Here is a 17,721-nt window from a genome sequence, read left to right on the forward strand (position 1 = left end):
AGTGAGACGGTAAACAGCCACCCTGTGACAGCTATTTTGGAAGAGAAAACACGCCGGGATAGGTAAGGATATCCTTCCTGCACCTTAAATCTCTCCCCCACCCCCTTCCACCTCACAGGAGTGCACAGAACCAGTTCTGTGCACATCCCTACCTAGCAGGTATGGGATAAGGGGACAGGCTCATGTGTGAATTTGTAACTGGTTGAAGGACAGGAAACAGAGGGTAGGAATAAATGGACAGTTTATACAATGGAGGAAAGTAAGACGTTTGTCTCCCAGGGATCTCTACTAGAACCAGTGCACTTTGTTCATAAATGATCTAGAAGTTGGGGTAAGCAGCGAAGTGGCCAAATTTGCAAATGACATTAAACTATTTAGGGGAGTGAAATCCAAAACAGATTGTGAGGAGCTTGAAAAAGATCTCTCCAAACTGGGTGAGTGGGTGACAAAATGGCAAATGTGGTTCAGTGTAAGCAAGTAAAGCATTTTGGGGCAAATAAACCCAACTTCACATATACGCTGATGGGATCTGAGCTGTTGGCGATTGAGCAGGAGAGAGAACTTGGGGTCATGGTGGATTGCTCGTTGAAAGAGTGTGTGGCTTGTATGGAAAAAAAGACAAACTCCATTCTAGGTATCAGTAGAAAATGGATTGAAAATAAAAATGCTTATATTATGTCCTTACACAAATCTGTGGTGCGGCCACATTTGGAGTACTGCATACAGTTCTGGGCACTATTAATTAATTGAGGACATTGTAGAGCTGGAAAAGGTGCAGAAGAGGGTTACCATGATAATCAGGGACCATGAAACTGAAGGCCAGGAAATTTAGGACCAACAAAAGGAAGTACTTTTTCACTCAGCACATAGTTAATCTATGCAATTCTCTGCCATGTGATGTAATGACCACTAGCTTGGATGGCTTTAAGAGGGGCTTAGACAAGTTAATGGAGGACAGGTCTATCAATGGCTACGTGGTGTAGTGGTTAGTGCCGGACTAGGACCGGGGAGACCCGAGTTCAAACCCCCATTCAGCCATGAGACTAGCTGGGTTACTCTGGGCCAGTCACTTCTCACCCAGCCTAACCTACTTCACAGGGTGGTTGTGAGGAGAAATTTAAGTATGTAGAACACCGCTCTGGGCTCCTTGGAGGAAGAGTGGAATACAAATGTAATTAATAAATTAATAAATACTAATCTGGTGAGTATAGGCCATCTCCAGCCTCAGAGGCAAGATGCCTCTGAATACCAGTTCCACGGGAGCAACAGCAGGAGAGAGGGCTCTTGCCCTGTGGGCTTCTCTGAGGCATCTGGTGGGTCATTGTGTGTAACAGAGTGCTGGGCTAGATAGACCTTGGGCCTGATCCAGAAGGACTGTTCTTAGGTATGAAAATAGAGAAAACACACAGGAAGTTTCCATAAAAGTCCCAACAAGGCGTTCTCTAAATATGATAAATAATTAAATGCAGAAGCTTTCATTTTCAGTTCCAATTATTTTCGTTAAAAAGGATCTCTGATAGCAGAGCCAGGAGACTTCTGCCTAAGGTCTTGGAGAGCTGAGACAGTCTCAGTTTGATATATAGCAGCTTCATGTGTTCATGAGAATCCAGCAAGCAGGATGCCAAGGTGCCACACCCTTTTTGGCTCCTAGCAACACACACTGTGGAAGGAGCTGAACAGGTACTGGCAGTGCAATCTGCGTATGTGTGGATTCTGATTTGGAATTGGGAAGTGAGGACATGTGTTTATTTTTATCTACATGTCTAACCCACTTTCTCCCTTCAGCATGCAGATGCTCAAAGCAGCTACGATTTTTTTTTAAATGCCTCCCCATCTAAAGCAGTGGAGTAATATGCTTGATCATTTGATTTGCCACCAGGTTTTAGAAGTCCCCACTTTATATAACTGTCTCATAAAACCCTTTTTGTACTGGCAGTCATGTGAGGCAGGAGAGGTGGTTAGGTGGACCACGTGATCTGGATCAGTCTTGTATTGTTCATGAATATTTTCTCCATCTTTAACGTTGAAATATAATCTTTCCGCCTTCCTGTCTCAGCTTTCAGAAACAAAGGTGTTCACTGCTTCATCTGTTCCAGCTGAGAATCATGTTGCACCTGGCCAAAGGTATTTCTTCCCCTCCTCCCTCTTTCAGTTCCAGATAACCCAATGTTCCCATTGAAAGAATTATGTAACAACTCACTGTAATGAATTACATGTGATATATAGTAAGACTGCTGTCTGTGAGCCTTCCTACTGATCAGCTGGTTAATCAGCATATCGGAGTGGTACAGACATTTAAATCTGAAAGATCTCCTATGGATCTTGGCTTTAAAATTGTCAGTTTCTTCTTTCCAAGCTCTGCCCATAAATGGAAGGGGTTCAAAAGCTGGGCACTATTCACAAGAGTTTGCACGTTTGGAGTGTGTGGGTGAAACGCATCTGCAACAATGGGACCATTTCCAGCATGAGGACCACAGACCCACAGTAGCTGGGGTGAGGGCAAGCTGAATGGGGTTGTTGGCTTCTTTGCAAGGCCTAAAATCTGTTCAGATATAGCTTGCCACTGGTGTCAGGAACTGGTTGGCTGTGTTTCCAACAACTGCTGGATATTTCTTGCTTGGTAATTCCTTGACTTGTGGACTGCATTAATGGTAGAAAGTAGGGTTGTTATTGCCATAGGACCACCAGTCCTTTTCCTGGGGCTAGTCGCTTTATAAGTCGCTGGAGGACAAATAGAGGTCATGGGCCTTGTACTAGAAGGATACACCATAGGGTGATCCTCCTGTACATTCATTTAATGTACAGTCATTTAATGTGGCTTAAAGATACCCATACCAAAGAAAGGAAACAGATTGTGCAAACCATCGCACAATATCCTTAATTTCACATACTAGCAAAATAATGCTCAGGATCATCCAAAGCAGATTAGAGCCCTACATGGAAAGGGAAATGCCCGATGTTCAAGCTGGTTTCAGAAAAGGCTGAGGACCAAGAGGCATCATTGCTGATGCACACTGGATAATTGAGAAATCCAAAGAATACCCCAAAGAAGTCAATGTGTTCTTTATTGACTACAATAAAGCCTTCGATTGCGTCAACCATGTCAAGTTGTGGAATACCCTTAGGAAAATGGGTGTGCCAGAACATTTCATTGTTCTCATGAAAAACCTATACACAGGACAAGAAGCCACAGTTCAGACAGAACATGATGAAATAGACTGGTTCCAGATTGGCAAAGGAGTAAGGCAAGGCTGTGTACTTTCTCCTTCTTTATTAAATTTATATGCTGAACATATACTGAGAGAAACTGGATTGGAAGAAGATGAGCGTGGTTTTAAAGTTGGAGGAAGAAACATCAATAACCTGCACTATGCTGATGACACCACTCTGATAGCTGAGGATGCCGATGATCTGCAATCTGTAGTAATGAAAGTCAAGGAGCACAGTGAAAAAAATGGGACTACAATTAAATGTAAAGAAGACTAAACTAATGACAATGGGTACAGCAACCAGAATTGACAATGAAGACATTGAAGTGGTGGATAGCTTCTGCCTTTTAGGATCGACCATCAACAGTAAAGGATCCAGCAGTCAAGAAATACACCATAGACTAGCACCTGGTAGGGTTGCAATGAAGGCCTTGGAAACAATATTTATTGTTGTTGTTATCATTATTATTTTACATTTTATATCCCACTCTTCCTCCAAGGAGCCCAGAGCGGTGTACTACATACTTAAGTTTCTTCTCACAACAACCTTGTGAAGTAGGTTAGGTTGAGAGAGAAGTGACTGGCCCAGAGTAACCCGGCAAGTATCATGGCTGAATGGGGGTTTGAACTCGGGTCTCCCCGGTCCTAGTCCAGCACTCTAACTACTACATGTCAATACCTACAAAGATTAGAATTGTTCGGACAATGGTTTTTCCCATGACACTCTATGGATACGAAAGCTGGACTTTGAAGAAGCAAGATAGAAAAAGTATTGACACTTTTGGTGCTGGAGAAGACTTTTGAGGATACCATGGACAGCCAGGAAAACAAACAAATGGATCATAGAACAAATCAATCCAGAATTTTCACTCGAGGCTCAAATGACCAGGCTCAAACTATCATATCTCAGACACATTATGCGAAGACCCAGCTCCCTTGAGAAGTGCATAATGCTGGGGAAGGTTGAAGGAAAGAGAAGAAGACGACGACCAGCAGCAAGGTGGATGGACTTGATTACGACAGCAATGAATGCACCACTGTGAGACCTTAAAGGCCAAGTTGAAGACAGATCATCCTGGAAAGAATATGTGGTTGCTATGAATATTATTATTATTATTTTATTATTATTATTTCAATTTCTATACCGCCCTTCCAAAAATGGCTCAGGGCGGTTTACACAGAGAAATAAGAAATAAGATGGATCCCTGTTCCCAAAGGGCTCACAATCTAAAAAGAAACATGAGATACACACCAGCAACAGTCACTGGGGGTGCTGTGCTGGGGTTGGATAGGGCCAGTTACTCTCCCCCTGCTAAATAAAGAGAATCACCATGTTAAAAGGTGCCTATTTGCCAAGTAAGCAGGATCGCTATGTGGTCGCTATGAGCTCTTTGACCTTGGGAGCACTGCTGACAACCCACATAGCCTTACCCTGTTCCTCTGTAATGCCAGGTCGGTCCAAAATAAACCTGAACTGATCCATGATTTGATCATGGATGACGGGGCCAACCTGGTATGCATTACCGAGAGTTGGTTGGGGGAGGCTAGTGGTTGAGTTGGGTCCCAGCTTTTTCCTCTAGGATATTCTGTAGAGGAGCAGGTGAGGGGACGTGGAGTGGCTGTGGTCTATAAGGATAACATCTTCCTTACCAGGGTCCCTGTTAGGGTATCAGGCCATATTGAATGTGTGTTCTTGAGTTTGGGGACTAGGGATAGATTGGGACTTCTGTTGGTGTACCGATTTCCCCGCTGCCCAGCAGAATCCCTTACTGAGCTCACGGACTTGGTCGCGGAACTTGCATTGGAGTCTCCCAGACTCTTGGTGCTGGGGGACTTCAGTGTTCATTTCGGGACCAATCTGTCCAGCCATGACAACTATGGGCCTATCCCAAGTGGTCTCTATTGCAGGTCACACACTTGATTTGGTCTTTTACTCTGATCAGGGTGGTGTTCCGTGGGTGGGGACTCCTGTAATCTCCTCATTGTCATGGACGGACCACCATCTGGTTAAGGTGGGACTTACAGCTACTTCCCGCCTCCGCAGGGGCGAGGGGCCTAGTAGAATGGTCTACCCGAAGAGGTTATTGGATCCAGTAAGATTCCAAGATGCCTTGGAGGGATTCACTGTTGTCTTTGCCGGTGATTCTATTGATGCCCTGGCTGAGAATTGGAACAACTTGCTCACTAGGGCAGTAGACACGATTGCTCTCAAGCATTCCCTCCGATCTGCTTCAAAACTGGCCCCTTGGTATATGGAAGATCCACGGGGGCTGAAGTGGCAAGGTAGGCAACTGGAGCACAAGTGGAGAAAGACTCGACTCGAATCTGACAGATTGCGACATAGAGCACATCTAAAGATCTATGCTCAGGCGATACGTGCGGCAAAGAGGCGGTTATTTTCTTCCTGTATTGCCTCTGTGAGTTCATGTCCGGCGGAGTTGTTCAGGGTTGTGAGGGGGCTAGTATCTGCCCCCCCTCCCTTGAACCAGAATTTGGAGTCATCAGTTACCCGCTGTGATGTGTTTAAAGAGTTTTTCGCAGACAAAATCTCTCACATTTGGGCCGACCTAGATAGTCTCCACAATTAATTTGATGTCTGAACTGGAGGTGCCCAACAACTCCTCTTATGTGATTCGACTGGATCTGTTTCAGTTTGTGACTCCTGAGGATGTGGAATAGCTGCTCGGATCGGTGAGGCCTACCACTTGTTCTCTTGACCCTTGTCCAACATGGCTTGTTCTATCTATCAGGGAGGCTGTTGTTGACAGCCTGGTGGAAATCATAAATGTTTCTCTGAGGGAGGGCAGGATGCCTCCTTGTTTTAAGGAGGAAGTCATTAGACCTCTTCTAAAGAAGCCTGCATTAGATCCCTCGGAGTTGAGCAATTATAGGCCTGTTTCCAATCTCCTTGGCTGGGCAAGGTAATTGAGAGGGTGGTGGCCTCTCAGCTCTAGGCAGTCTTAGAGGAAACTGATTATCTAGGAACATAGGAACCTGCCATATACTGAGTCAGACCATTGGTCTATCTAGCTCAGTATTGTCTTCACAGACTGGCAGCGGCTTCTCCATGGTTGCAGGCAGGAATCTCTCTCAGCCCTATCTTGGAGAAGCTAGGGAGGGAACTTGAAACCTTCTGCTCTTCCCAAAGCGGCTTCATCCCCTGAGGGGAATATCTTGCAGTGCTCCCACATCAAGTCTCCCATTCAGATGCAACCAGGGCAGACCCTGCTTAGCTATGGGGACAAGTCATGCCTGCTACCACATGACCAGCTCTCCTCTCTGACCCATTTCTGACCCATCTAGACCCATTCCAAACTGGTTTTCAGGCGGACTATGGGGTGGAGACTGCCTTGGTTGGCCTGATGGATGATCTCCAATTGGGAATTGACAGAGGAAGTGTGACTCTGTTGGTCCTTTTGGATCTCTCGGCAGCTTTCGATACTATTGACCATAGTATCCTTCTGGAACATCTGAGGGTGTTGGGGTGGGAGGCACTGTTTTACAGTGGTTCCGCTCCTACCTCTCGGATAGATTCCAGATGGTGTCAATTGGAGATTGTTGCTCTTTGAAATTTGAGCTTAAGTATGGTGTCCCTCAAGGCTCCGTACTTTCTCCAGTGCTTTTTAACATCTACATGAAGCCGCTGGGAGAGATCATCAGGGGTTTTGGAGCTGGGTGTTACCAGCACGCTGATGACACCCAGATCTCCATGTCAACTTCTTCAGGAGCTGGCATATTCTCCCTAAATGCCTGTCTGGAAGCAGTAATGGTCTGGATGAGGGAGAATAAACTGAAGCTGAATCCAGATAAGACGGAGGTACTTATTGAGCGGGGTCAGAACTCTAGGAATGATTTTGTTCTGCCTGTTCTAGATGGGGTCACACTTCCCCAAAAGGAACAGGTCTGCAGTCTGGGAGTACTTCTGGATTCACACTTCTCCCTGGTTTCTCAGGTTGAGGCGGTGGCCAGGGGTGCTTTCTATCAGCTTCGGCTGATACACCAGCTTCTCGAGATCAGTGACCTCAAAACAGTGGTACATTTGTTGGTGACCTCCAGACTTGACTTCTGTAATGCGTGGGGCTGCCATTGTACTTAGTCCGGAATCTTCAGTTGGTTCAGAATACAGCAGCCAAGTTGGCCTCTGGGTCATCTCGGAGAGACCACGTTCCTCCTTTACTGATGGTGTTACACTGGCTGCCAATAGGTTTCCAGACAAAATACAAAGTGCTAGTTATAACTTATAAAGCCCTAAATGGCTTAGGCCTGGGTATTTAAGAGAACATCTTCTTCACTGTGAGCCCCACCGCCCATTGTGGTCATCTGAGGAGGTCCGTTTCCAGTTACCACCAACTCGTTTGGTGGCTACACAGAGACGAGCCTTCTCGGTTGCTGCCCCAAGATTGTGGAATGCGCTCCCTGCTGAGATACGATCCTCCCCATCTCTGGCAATTTTCAAAAAACACCTGAAAACCCATCTTTTCGCCCAAGCTTTCTTAGGTTCTTAAATTTTTTAGGTTTTAATCTCTGGTTTATTTTTAAATTTTTAAATTGTTTTAAGTTTTTTGTATATGTTTTTAACTTTTTTATGCTATTGTTAACTTCCCAGAGACGAAAGTTTGGGATGGTGTACAAATTTGATAGATAAATAAAATAAAATGAGTCAACACCGACTTGATGGCACTTAATCAGATGACCCAAAGAATTGCTTTGATATTCTGTTTGGTAACTTGATTTGGTGCTTGCTTTTTGTAAAATTTATTGGTTTAGGTCTCTTACTTAGCGATGGTTTTGTTTTGTACAAATGTGATACTGAATCATTTTTAGCCTACTTTCCAATAGACTTATTAGATCACCTGGCATTCTGTGTGTGTGTCAGTCATTCTCTCCTGCCCCATCAACTTTGCAATGCCTGGATCAAAATATGAACCAAATTGGGTACAGTTGTAGGGACACCTCACCAGTGTAGTTTATGTCATCCAATTCAACATGGCGCATGGGTGAACATTTGAAGCATAAGTGGGCTAACTTGTGAACCACCTAACCGATTGGGACCAATTTTAGTCCAGTTGTACGGATAGTGAAAGGAAATTAGGCGGATTAGTTCTTACTAGAACTTGTTTCTCTTACAATTGAGAATTAGATTGGGTTTTCTTTCAAATTATTGGCTTAAATTACATGGGAAGGTTAGTTTGATTAAGATTATGATTGTAGAAGAACTTGATTAGATTCACTTGGTTCACTTACTTTTTGCATAGGGATAACATATTTTGAAAAGCTGGATCTTGGAGGATCAGAGCATTATGCAAGAGAATCTGGCTGATCTATTAGATCACAGTCTTTGTGCAGTGGAGTTTAACATCATATAACCCCAAGAATTCCAGCTTTTCCTCAGAGACTGACTCGTGCTTTTTATATTTCAGAATAACATCGCTGTCAAAGAGAAGTGCATTTTCCCCAATTGTAATTTGATTTTGTAAAGTTGACTAACATGATAGGCAATTTAAATACTCAAAATACCCAAATCAGAATTTGCTTCCATCATAGTATTTTTTTGCAGGAACTTCATTTTTAGAGAGTTGCCTGCCTGACCCGCACGGCTTTGCTTGTCCCTTGAGTTAGATAAGGTGACATTTTAGGAAGAACTTCTAACTACAAACTTCTTAAGAAGGCTGTGTAATCCCTTTGGAGGAGGCTCTCATGAAGAAGGTTGGACCAGGCACTTGCTAGGGAATACTTCAGATGTAGGCTATCCTGTTTTGTCAACTAGTCGATCCATTTTAAGGCCTCCTCCAACTCTGATTTACTCCTCTCCTTCCTTTCTGTATTTTGACATCTTCTCTTTAATTGTTTCTTTCTTAGCATTGACCTGGTGACGCTGCTTCAGAAGCCTGTGACTTCGAACCAAGAAACGGAGGGAAACTCATTTGAGGCTTCGCAGCAGCAAGGTTTTGGACAGGCTTTGGTCTTCACAAATTCCCAACACAATTCTCAGATGACCTTGGGGGCTGGCAGCACGAGCACTGTGAATGCCTATTCTCCACAGAGCCTGGTAATAGTGCCCATTGGCTTATTAAAAATGTTGAGCAGTCATGTTTGCAGTCTTGCTCCCTTTATTTTCAAAAGTGAACCATTAACTGGTTCTGCAGTATGATGAAGATGCAGAACTGAGGCTGTCCTTGCAAAGGATAACCTCTGTGTATGTGTAATCTTGCTTGGAGAGCTCATCTTTGGCTTACTAATGTGTTCCTATTCGTATTGATTCTTTGGAGAAGAGTAGATAACGTCCTATGCATAGTAATTCAAATAAAGCAGTTTGGTTGATAAATAAATAAAGTGCAGAGCAGTTTCAGGCTGGGAGACAGTGATGTATTCTTTCCAAGCACATATCTGACTGTAGCGTGCGGAAATCGTCTGTTTCTGAGTCTCCTTTACTCATGAAAACTGCTTGGCAATGGGTTATCCTCTTTCCAATGAGTATCATATCAGATCTAGATAACAGGTATCATATTTCCAAAATGAAAAATATTTATGGTTTTTGATGGCACAGGTGCATCCTTTCTCCCTAAAATTTGTGGACACTCAAGTTCATAACCCTTCATTTCTATTAAAAACATGGATGTGCCTGGCACTGCAAAAGCTGAAAGACTGTTTCCTGCTGCAGAGAGCTTACAGGCTAAATTTTGGCAGAGGAGAAGACAACAGGGAGGAGGCAAACGTAGCAGTGGATGAATATGCCCAAATGCAATTACATATATTTAAGCTTCATTTGTGTAGGGAGTAAGGAATAAAGCGATAACTGAAAACCTGCCTACCAAAAATATTAATTCCTGTCTCAGAGGGCTTACAGAATAAATAATTTTGGGCTGCAGCATTTAGTTGATTTATAAATCTTTTGATTAAAATTGTCCCAATTCATTTGGTAACGCACTCTGTGTGTGTGTGTGTGTGTGTGTGTGTGTGTGTGTGTGTGTGTGTGTGTGTGTGTACACACTTAACATGCTCTGACAGGCACCTTCTAGAGGCATTCCTCCTTCTCTTTTAAAAATAGAAGAATGCATTTTCTGAGGTGGTACCTGCTGTGATCCAAGCATGATTAAAAAGAACCCAAGAATTATTTTACCTTCAGAACTGTTTATATGCAGATTTGATTAGGCAAAAGCTACTCCATTAATTGGCTTGATCTTGTGACAATAAAAAAGTGCAAAGGGAAGTGGGTATGTAAGAATGTAAACTTGCTACTTTGCTATTTCCTCCCACATATTATGGTGCTCTCCCTCCTGCAACAAAAATTTAATCCCTGTCAGCCTTTTGCCCAGGTTTCAATTTGCATTTATATTATTCCCCCTTTCAGTCCTCAACCCATGTCAATTGTATTCAGACAATCTAATTGTTAATTTACATAGCAATGATCCGATGACATGGGGGCACTTTTTGAGCTGATGGAAATGCAGCCCTTTGTACTGAGGCATCACGTGACAGGTTTTGATGATCCTCCAGACTGTTAAAGAAAATTCCCTTCGACAAGAACATGGTTGTCTAAATTTTCCCAGATGCGAGTGTGAGTGATTGGAGAGAGGCCGGAATTAGGCATTATGCCCTTTAATATCAAACTTGGGTGCTTCTTTTTCTTTCCCAGCCTCTTAAACACCTTCCCCCTCCAGTTTCATATAGCATTCAAGTGCTCAGGTTCAGAGTTGGCAGCCTTAGGTATGTGGACATGAAATAGCTGCATATTCTTCCCCACTTTGTCCTTGCTTATACTTAACTCTCCATCTGTCATCTCACCTGTGTTGATTTTTTGATTTTAAACTCAGCTATGTATTCAAATTTTGCTATGTAATAGCAAATAAAAATAGCCCGGTTTGGGGGCGGGAAGTGTCTCTGCGTTTCTCCTCTCTGTGAGCGAGGATACTTCACAGCAGTACCCAATTTCTGCTGAAAGTTTACTGGAGGGACGGGGATTGGGATGCACTGTGGGTCCCACATTTGTGTGCATCTGTGATCTGATAAAGTACACATTTGCACCTTTAAATATAAGTAAGATTATAATTTTATGTAGGCTACTGAACCATGTTTTCTCTCTCCCCACCCCTCTTCTCCTTCTGTCTAGTCTTCAGTTCTCTGTTCTGGGTTCGGAGAACTTGGATCATCAAAACTAGCCAACTCCACTGGATCTCAGATTTTAGACCAGTTGAAATCTCCAGGTTTAGGCCAGTTGACCTCACCAGGTTTGCTGAGCACGAGCTCTCCTGTTACCACAACCACTGCATCATCCTGGGATGTAAAACCTTCCATTTCACAGCCTTCTATCCTCAGCCAATTCGGTAAGTGTTCGGTGACACTCAGGCAGGCAAAAATTGGGGGTGGGGATTTCTTTTGTTGCTGTGTGATAAAATATGCTGTCTTGTCTTGTAGTAGACTGCTGGAGCAAGGGTTGACATTCTGGTTTTCACTTCCTTTTCTTGCTAATGGTGCCTAGACTTCAAGTCCCAGCCTGAGCCATCTCCTGTTCTCAGCCAGTTGACCCAGCGGCAGCAGCAGCAGCAACCAGCAGCCACTGTCCCACCTCCTGGACTGGAATCCTTTGCCCCACAGGTAAAAGCCAGAGAGCCATCGCCGGTAGACAGCTCTACGGCTGTCAGCAAAATGCTGCACCTCCCCAGCCTGTCTGCGGATAGCCAGGTGGCGCCTGTCCATCATACACAGCAGAAACAGATCAAGCCGCCGAAACGGAAGATACCCCCAGCTTCTAAGGTGGGTAACCCTGCAAGAGCCAAGCAGTGACAGTGTTGTGATAGAGCAGGGTTAGGTAATCTGGCCATAAACAAAGGCTGTCAGCCAATTTGAGGTTTTTCTTGGCCTCCTAAGAGGGTAATTGACTGACTACACTTGCATGTTAGGTGTCTGTCCTTTTTGAGATAAGAGAGGGATGTGTCAGATAATTGATAAATTATCTTGCACCATTTGATGCAAGGTAAGGTACTCCTTGATATCCATATTTTCTTGATTCTCCATTACAGTAACACACTAGAATAAAAATAATTGCACAAAAAATAAGTGTGCCCTTAACATGTAATGACCCCAGTTAAAATCTGCTCTTGCCAATGGGTATAGACCTGTGTTGATTGATCTACAAAGGTCTGCACCTGTCTGCTCATATAATTGCTGCACAAGCACTTCAGCTAGACTTGCTTGTACCATCTGTGAACTCAACTGAAGCAGCTGGACAGTCAGTTATTTGGGCTGAGACCTTGTTTTGGAGATGGAAGAATGTACATTCTGAGTTCCATCCCCAGAATAACCCCATTGCTTACCAGTTGCCTGTTTGGTGCAGTGTGGCTGATCGATCTAGCTGGTTGCTAATTCTTCAACTCATTAGTGTATTATGCAGGAAAGCATTAGGTGATGTATAGATGATGGGAGTGACAAGTAATGACTGCAGATGAGCCATGGCATTGTTTGATGCATGTACTTTAACATAGCTATCTGCTTAAAATGGGAGTGAATTGAGCAGGATGTATTCTATGGCATTCTGTGCAAATTGGGAAATGCTGTAAGATGTTAAATGCAGAAGAGGGCAGCTTGATCATTTTCAGGGGGCCATGTACAGAGCCACCCAGAAGTGGTTAAAAACTCAAAATGTGAAGATGTATGTGTGAATCTGCTTGAAACTATAGCATGAGTTTTCTGTTTGGCTGAGTTTGAGTAATTCCCACTGATGGGCAGCAAAGAAAATAAATTCTTAGAGGCCAAGACCACCTTAAATGCTATGTGTGTTCTAGTGTTGTTTCTCAGCATGATGCAAACTTATTTTGGTGCGTAGCTTTAATCTTGCCCAGAGATCTTTGTCTGAGGCCTTCCTCCCAGGTACTTCTGCCACTAGAGGGTAGCAACTGGAGATAAGGGGCAGCAAACCAAACTGGTTAGTCATGACTAAGCACTGGAATGAATGAGATAAGCTACCTGTGACTAATTTAAATCCATTAATTTCAACAGAACTTAGTCAGGATGCCTCCATAGGGTCTTTTCTGTAGTGGCTCCCTTTCACAGGGATGTTCATGGGCACCTGTGATTCCTAGGCATCGTTAAGATGATTTTATTTTCTTGAGCTAGAAATGAATTATGTATATTATTCTGTTGGCATCTGATGTTTCATTTTTTAATTTCTGCTTTACCCAGATGTATTCTGTAAACTAGTCACCTTAAGTGGTGCAGGGGGGAAATGCTTGACTAACAAGCAGGAGGTTGCTGGTTCGAATCCCCGCTGGCACTATATTGGGTAGCAGTGATATAGGATGACGCTGAAAGGCATCATCTCATACTGCGTGGGGGGAGGCAATGGTAAACCCCTCCTGTATTCTACCAATGAAAACCACAGGGCCCTGTGGGCGCCAGGAGTCAAAATCAACTTGACGGCACACTTTACCTTTATTCTGTAAACTAATTGACTTGTTGGTAATTTCTCTTATTTGTGTTATCCTTGAAAGCTGGGGTAGGGATGTTGTGCATGAATATGCCGTCTCCTTAGACAAGACAGCACATGGAGAGCAGGGAATATCATTCCTCTTGGTTCTGACTTCGTAGGTTATGGAAGTCCTGTTTTAATTTTTCAGATTCCTTCCTCTGCTGTGGAGATGCCTGGATCTGCTGATGTCTCAGGGTTAAATGTGCAGTTTGGAGCTCTTGAGTTTGGGTTGGAGCCCTCCCTCTCAGAATTTGGACCTGCTTCAAGCTACGAGCACACCAGCCAGGCACCCAACAACATCCTGTACCCGAAGCCTGTAAAGTATGTATGCAGCACTACTTTTGCCCTCTGCTCTGCTTCTCACTAAGCCTGTTTTTATGCCAAGAATGAAGATAAAGATGTCTGGTTCCAGGGGCTCTGTATCATAACAGTCCTCCTGTAGACTAGAACAGAGAACTACTTGTAAATAAGATTGTCCAGAGAGCAGGATTCCAAAATCAAACTAGATTACTGGTTAGAAAAAAATTACCCAAAACTCAGATTGAGAGACAACATGCATCGAATAAATGATGATGATGATGCATGTGAATGGCCTCTTTCCCATAAATCAAGGTAATTATGGAGTGAACTCCAAAAGCTGTCTGTTGGTGTGACAAACTCCTTCCAGCCCTGCTTATTCTGCTTGTCAGGAGTGGACTTGGGTCTGACACAGCCCTTCAGGATACAACTTAGAAAGGGAGCAAGGGGGCCTAGATTTGAAATAAGCTACAATGGATCCAGAAGAATAAACACATACACCGTCCTATTAGAAGTCCTGTATATTGAGTGTTTTTGAGGATTTGGGCTAGGGATGAGGAATTGGCTGACAAAGGTTCTTACCTCAAATTCGCTTTTAGTAACTACTGCACATCAGAGTTCTAAAAGAGGGTGTGCAGGAGGGACGTGCACCACACACCTCTGACCATCTGAGTTGCAACATACCTTGTTTGTGCAGATACCCTCAGTCTCTCTGGGCCATCTTATGTCAGTGTGTGTTATAGGAAGATGTACAACTTTCGGACTTGACAATGTGCCTCACTTGTTGACACTCTTGCGACCCAGACAATTCAGACTTGACAATGTGCTTCACATGTTGACACACTTGCTGCCCAGAGACAATGATCTTAATGTTGGGGAAAGTGCATATTTACTTCATTGTATCCAAAACACAGGGCAAGAGTTGCTTGGATACAAGCTGATTCATGCATTAAGAAATGGTCTTGTGAACTTGTCCTGACTAAATTATAATTTGGTTTGCAAAGCAAAAGAGTAAACCTATCCTTACATTGGACATACAGACAGCTCACCATGGTCACACCAAAGCTCCATCTAGCCCACTACCACACTTAGGCCAGCCATATGCCTCCCATGAAACAGGAGTTGCAAACAGTATCCCCACCTTTTAGCACCTGGTACTTGGAGATAGCTTTCCTTTGTACATGAAGGTTCTCTGCTGCTGCAGTCCAAGGGCATCTCACGTGTGGGTTATGCTCCTCCATGTTACTCTAGAAGGCAGGACTATGCAAATCAAGTTAGGCTTTTTAAGGCAGGGAGGAGCATCCCGCCGCCGCCGCCCCCCCCCCCCCCCGGTTCATTTAGTTGTGCTTGGCTCTAAGGCAGTTTCTGCTCGGCTCTTAGCAGTTTTTTAAAATCTTTTCTTAGGCTCTTTGGTTTTTTCCTCTCCTCTTTCTGGGTGTGTGTGTGTGTGTGTGACAGACAGACACAGAGAGAGAGAGCTCCAGTTTGCTTCTTTCACTTTCATTTCCCCCCTTGGTGCTTCACGTGAGGGTACCAAAAGGCAAGTGGCAACAGGGCCTCCCAAAGGCCATTAGAGCAGCCGGGAACCCGCCCCTGAGGTCCTGTTCACTTGCTTGCTCAGCGGCACAGTGCAGCTCCATGGAATGTGTGGCCCCCACCGAACAGCTGACGGGCAACGTTCCGGGGCAGGAAGGAGTAAGAGCCGCCACTTTGGAGGGCGGGGAAGCGGCCCAGGCACCGACCTTGCTGCTGTTTCCTGCCAGCCCCATGGGCAACCCGCCATCTGCAGCTGCGGCCCTGCTCTCCCCTCACACAGAGAATGGAGCATTGGTTACTCACCGTGAAGGCTTCTTCTTGCTGCTGCATGCAAAGGCGTCTCGACCTCCCCTGCAGCACTAGCACCTACTTTACAGGGATACTCTGAAGGGGTCATTTCTTCTTGCTTTGATCTGCTCCTGCATATTTTATAACTTCTTCGGCCTATTGGAGTCTAGCCTAGACCGTGTTTCCCATAGGTAGTTCCAGTTTGGATTCATTGGTCTTTAGTTAACACTAGTTTAAAGTAGTTTTTTCTTCATAGAGGTGCTTGGATGCAGCAGCAATGAGAAGTCTTCACAGTGAGTAACCAATGCTCCATTCTGTTTAGCTATCTCAGCTTATAGCCTTTTAAATATATTCTTCAGGAATTTCTTACATTATCCTTCAAAGCCATGTGTGCTAGTGATCATTGCTACGTCTTATGACCGTGTGTTCCATAAATTGTGTTGTATGAGGATGTACTGCTTTTAGCTTAAATTCAGGCCTGATAAATCATAATTTTATTAACCTCTGTCATGCCTTCACTGAGATCTACTTTGACTTCAGGAGGGAAATCCGTAGACAGGGTTATGGGGAAGAAGTGGTGTCAGGACACTTTTGGGACCTCCCCAGACCTCTGGCCTTGTCCCCTGGGGCCTGACTCAGACCTTACCTCAAAGGCCAAGACGAACGTTGGAGTATGGTAGTGTCCAGTATAAGCCTTTTCTTTCGTCAGTTCATATTATTGTTTGTTCTAGAGGTTCTCAGACCTGGGCCATTGTGGCTGGAGATGATGGGAGTTGCAGCCCAAAGTCAACTGGGGAGACCCAGGTGTGAAAGCCCCTGGTATACTCTGTACGAAATAGTCTTATCAGAAGCTTGGTTGACTTGGTGGTGATTTATCTGTCTTGCTGTTGACCATGATGATAAATGACTTTTGCTTTTTTCAGTGATCCTTTGAATACCTCTTTGCCAATGTCCAATACAGTACAGGAGTCTACCTACACCACCTCTGCCACCACCTCTGCTGACCTGAGCTGCTCTTCCCAGAGCGCTAGTCCCATAACAACCACTTCCTCCTATGACCAGGCCTCTGTACATAGCAGGGTAACATACCAAAGTTCCGTGTCTCCATCGGAACCAGCCGCAGCTGTTGTCACGGTAAGTAGGCACTACAAAACCTTGATTTCTGCCTTAATTAGCAGAAGTCAACCGTGGGCAGGGGTCAGGGGTTGCTGGTAAACGAATTTAAAAATGTTAACTTTGTTGTTAACTTCAGATATCCTTTTAAATACTTTGTAGCTAATGCAAGTTGGTACCAAGCTACATGTTAGGTTGGAGCTGCATGGTTAGACTGCCAGTGTAATGGCATCCTTGAAGAGCAGTCACAGGGCTGCCTGTTCTGAATTTTGAGTCTGTGTGTGTATGCGCATGCACAATAGGAACATAGGAAGCTGCCGTCTGAGTCAGAGCCTTGGTCCATCTAGCTCAGTACTGTCTACACAGACTGGCAGCAGCTTCTCCAAGGTTGCAGGCAGGAGTCTTTCTCAGCCCTATCTTGGAGGTGCCAGGAAGGGAACTTGGAACTTTTTGCATGAAAGTATGCATAAGATGCTCTTCCCAGAGTGGCCCCATCTTGTAAGTGGAATATCTTACAGTGCTCACATGTAGTCTCCCATTCAAATGCAACCAGGGTGCACCCTGCTTAGCAAAGGGGACAATTCATGTAATCCCAGTTGCATCCTTACCCTACTAAAGCTGCTGCTGAGAGGAAAAGTTACGGGCATATGATTGTACCTGTATGTGTTCGCTTCCAGGAATAATGGCTGCTCTGGAGGGGAAATGGGAGATCTATGCAGCCGGAAAGGATTGGGCCTTCTCCCCACTGTGGTTCTGATCCAAATGTCCTTCCCTTCCGCACTGCAACCTGGGTGTTTTGCTTTTGCAGGAAGA

The 17,721-nt window shown here is 44.4% G+C and overlaps 1 protein-coding gene and 1 non-coding gene across 11 annotated transcripts in view; both read left to right on the top strand.

The window, feature by feature from the left end:
* Positions 1 to 17,721, top strand: part of UBAP2 (ubiquitin associated protein 2) — a 173,284-nt gene that overhangs the window by 105,314 nt on the left and 50,249 nt on the right. For 9 of the 10 annotated variants that reach the window (XM_053297005.1, XM_053297000.1, XM_053297004.1 and 6 more), the window contains 6 exons: positions 2,057 to 2,124; positions 9,069 to 9,258; positions 11,320 to 11,533; positions 11,689 to 11,963; positions 13,823 to 13,995; positions 16,719 to 16,929. In XM_053297005.1, coding sequence (XP_053152980.1) covers positions 2,057 to 2,124; positions 9,069 to 9,258; positions 11,320 to 11,533; positions 11,689 to 11,963; positions 13,823 to 13,995; positions 16,719 to 16,929 — 1,131 coding nt within the window. The remainder of the gene's footprint in view (positions 1 to 2,056; positions 2,125 to 9,068; positions 9,259 to 11,319; positions 11,534 to 11,688; positions 11,964 to 13,822; positions 13,996 to 16,718; positions 16,930 to 17,721) is intronic. The other variant, XM_053297007.1, reaches the window with a different exon arrangement.
* On the top strand, positions 9,559 to 9,641 carry LOC128348446 (small nucleolar RNA SNORD121A). The gene has a single exon (XR_008318164.1). It is a non-coding gene; the product is annotated as a small nucleolar RNA SNORD121A (small nucleolar RNA).

The sequence above is a fragment of the Hemicordylus capensis genome, chromosome 2, assembly GCF_027244095.1.
Source record: "Hemicordylus capensis ecotype Gifberg chromosome 2, rHemCap1.1.pri, whole genome shotgun sequence".
Classification (NCBI taxonomy): domain Eukaryota; kingdom Metazoa; phylum Chordata; class Lepidosauria; order Squamata; family Cordylidae; genus Hemicordylus; species Hemicordylus capensis.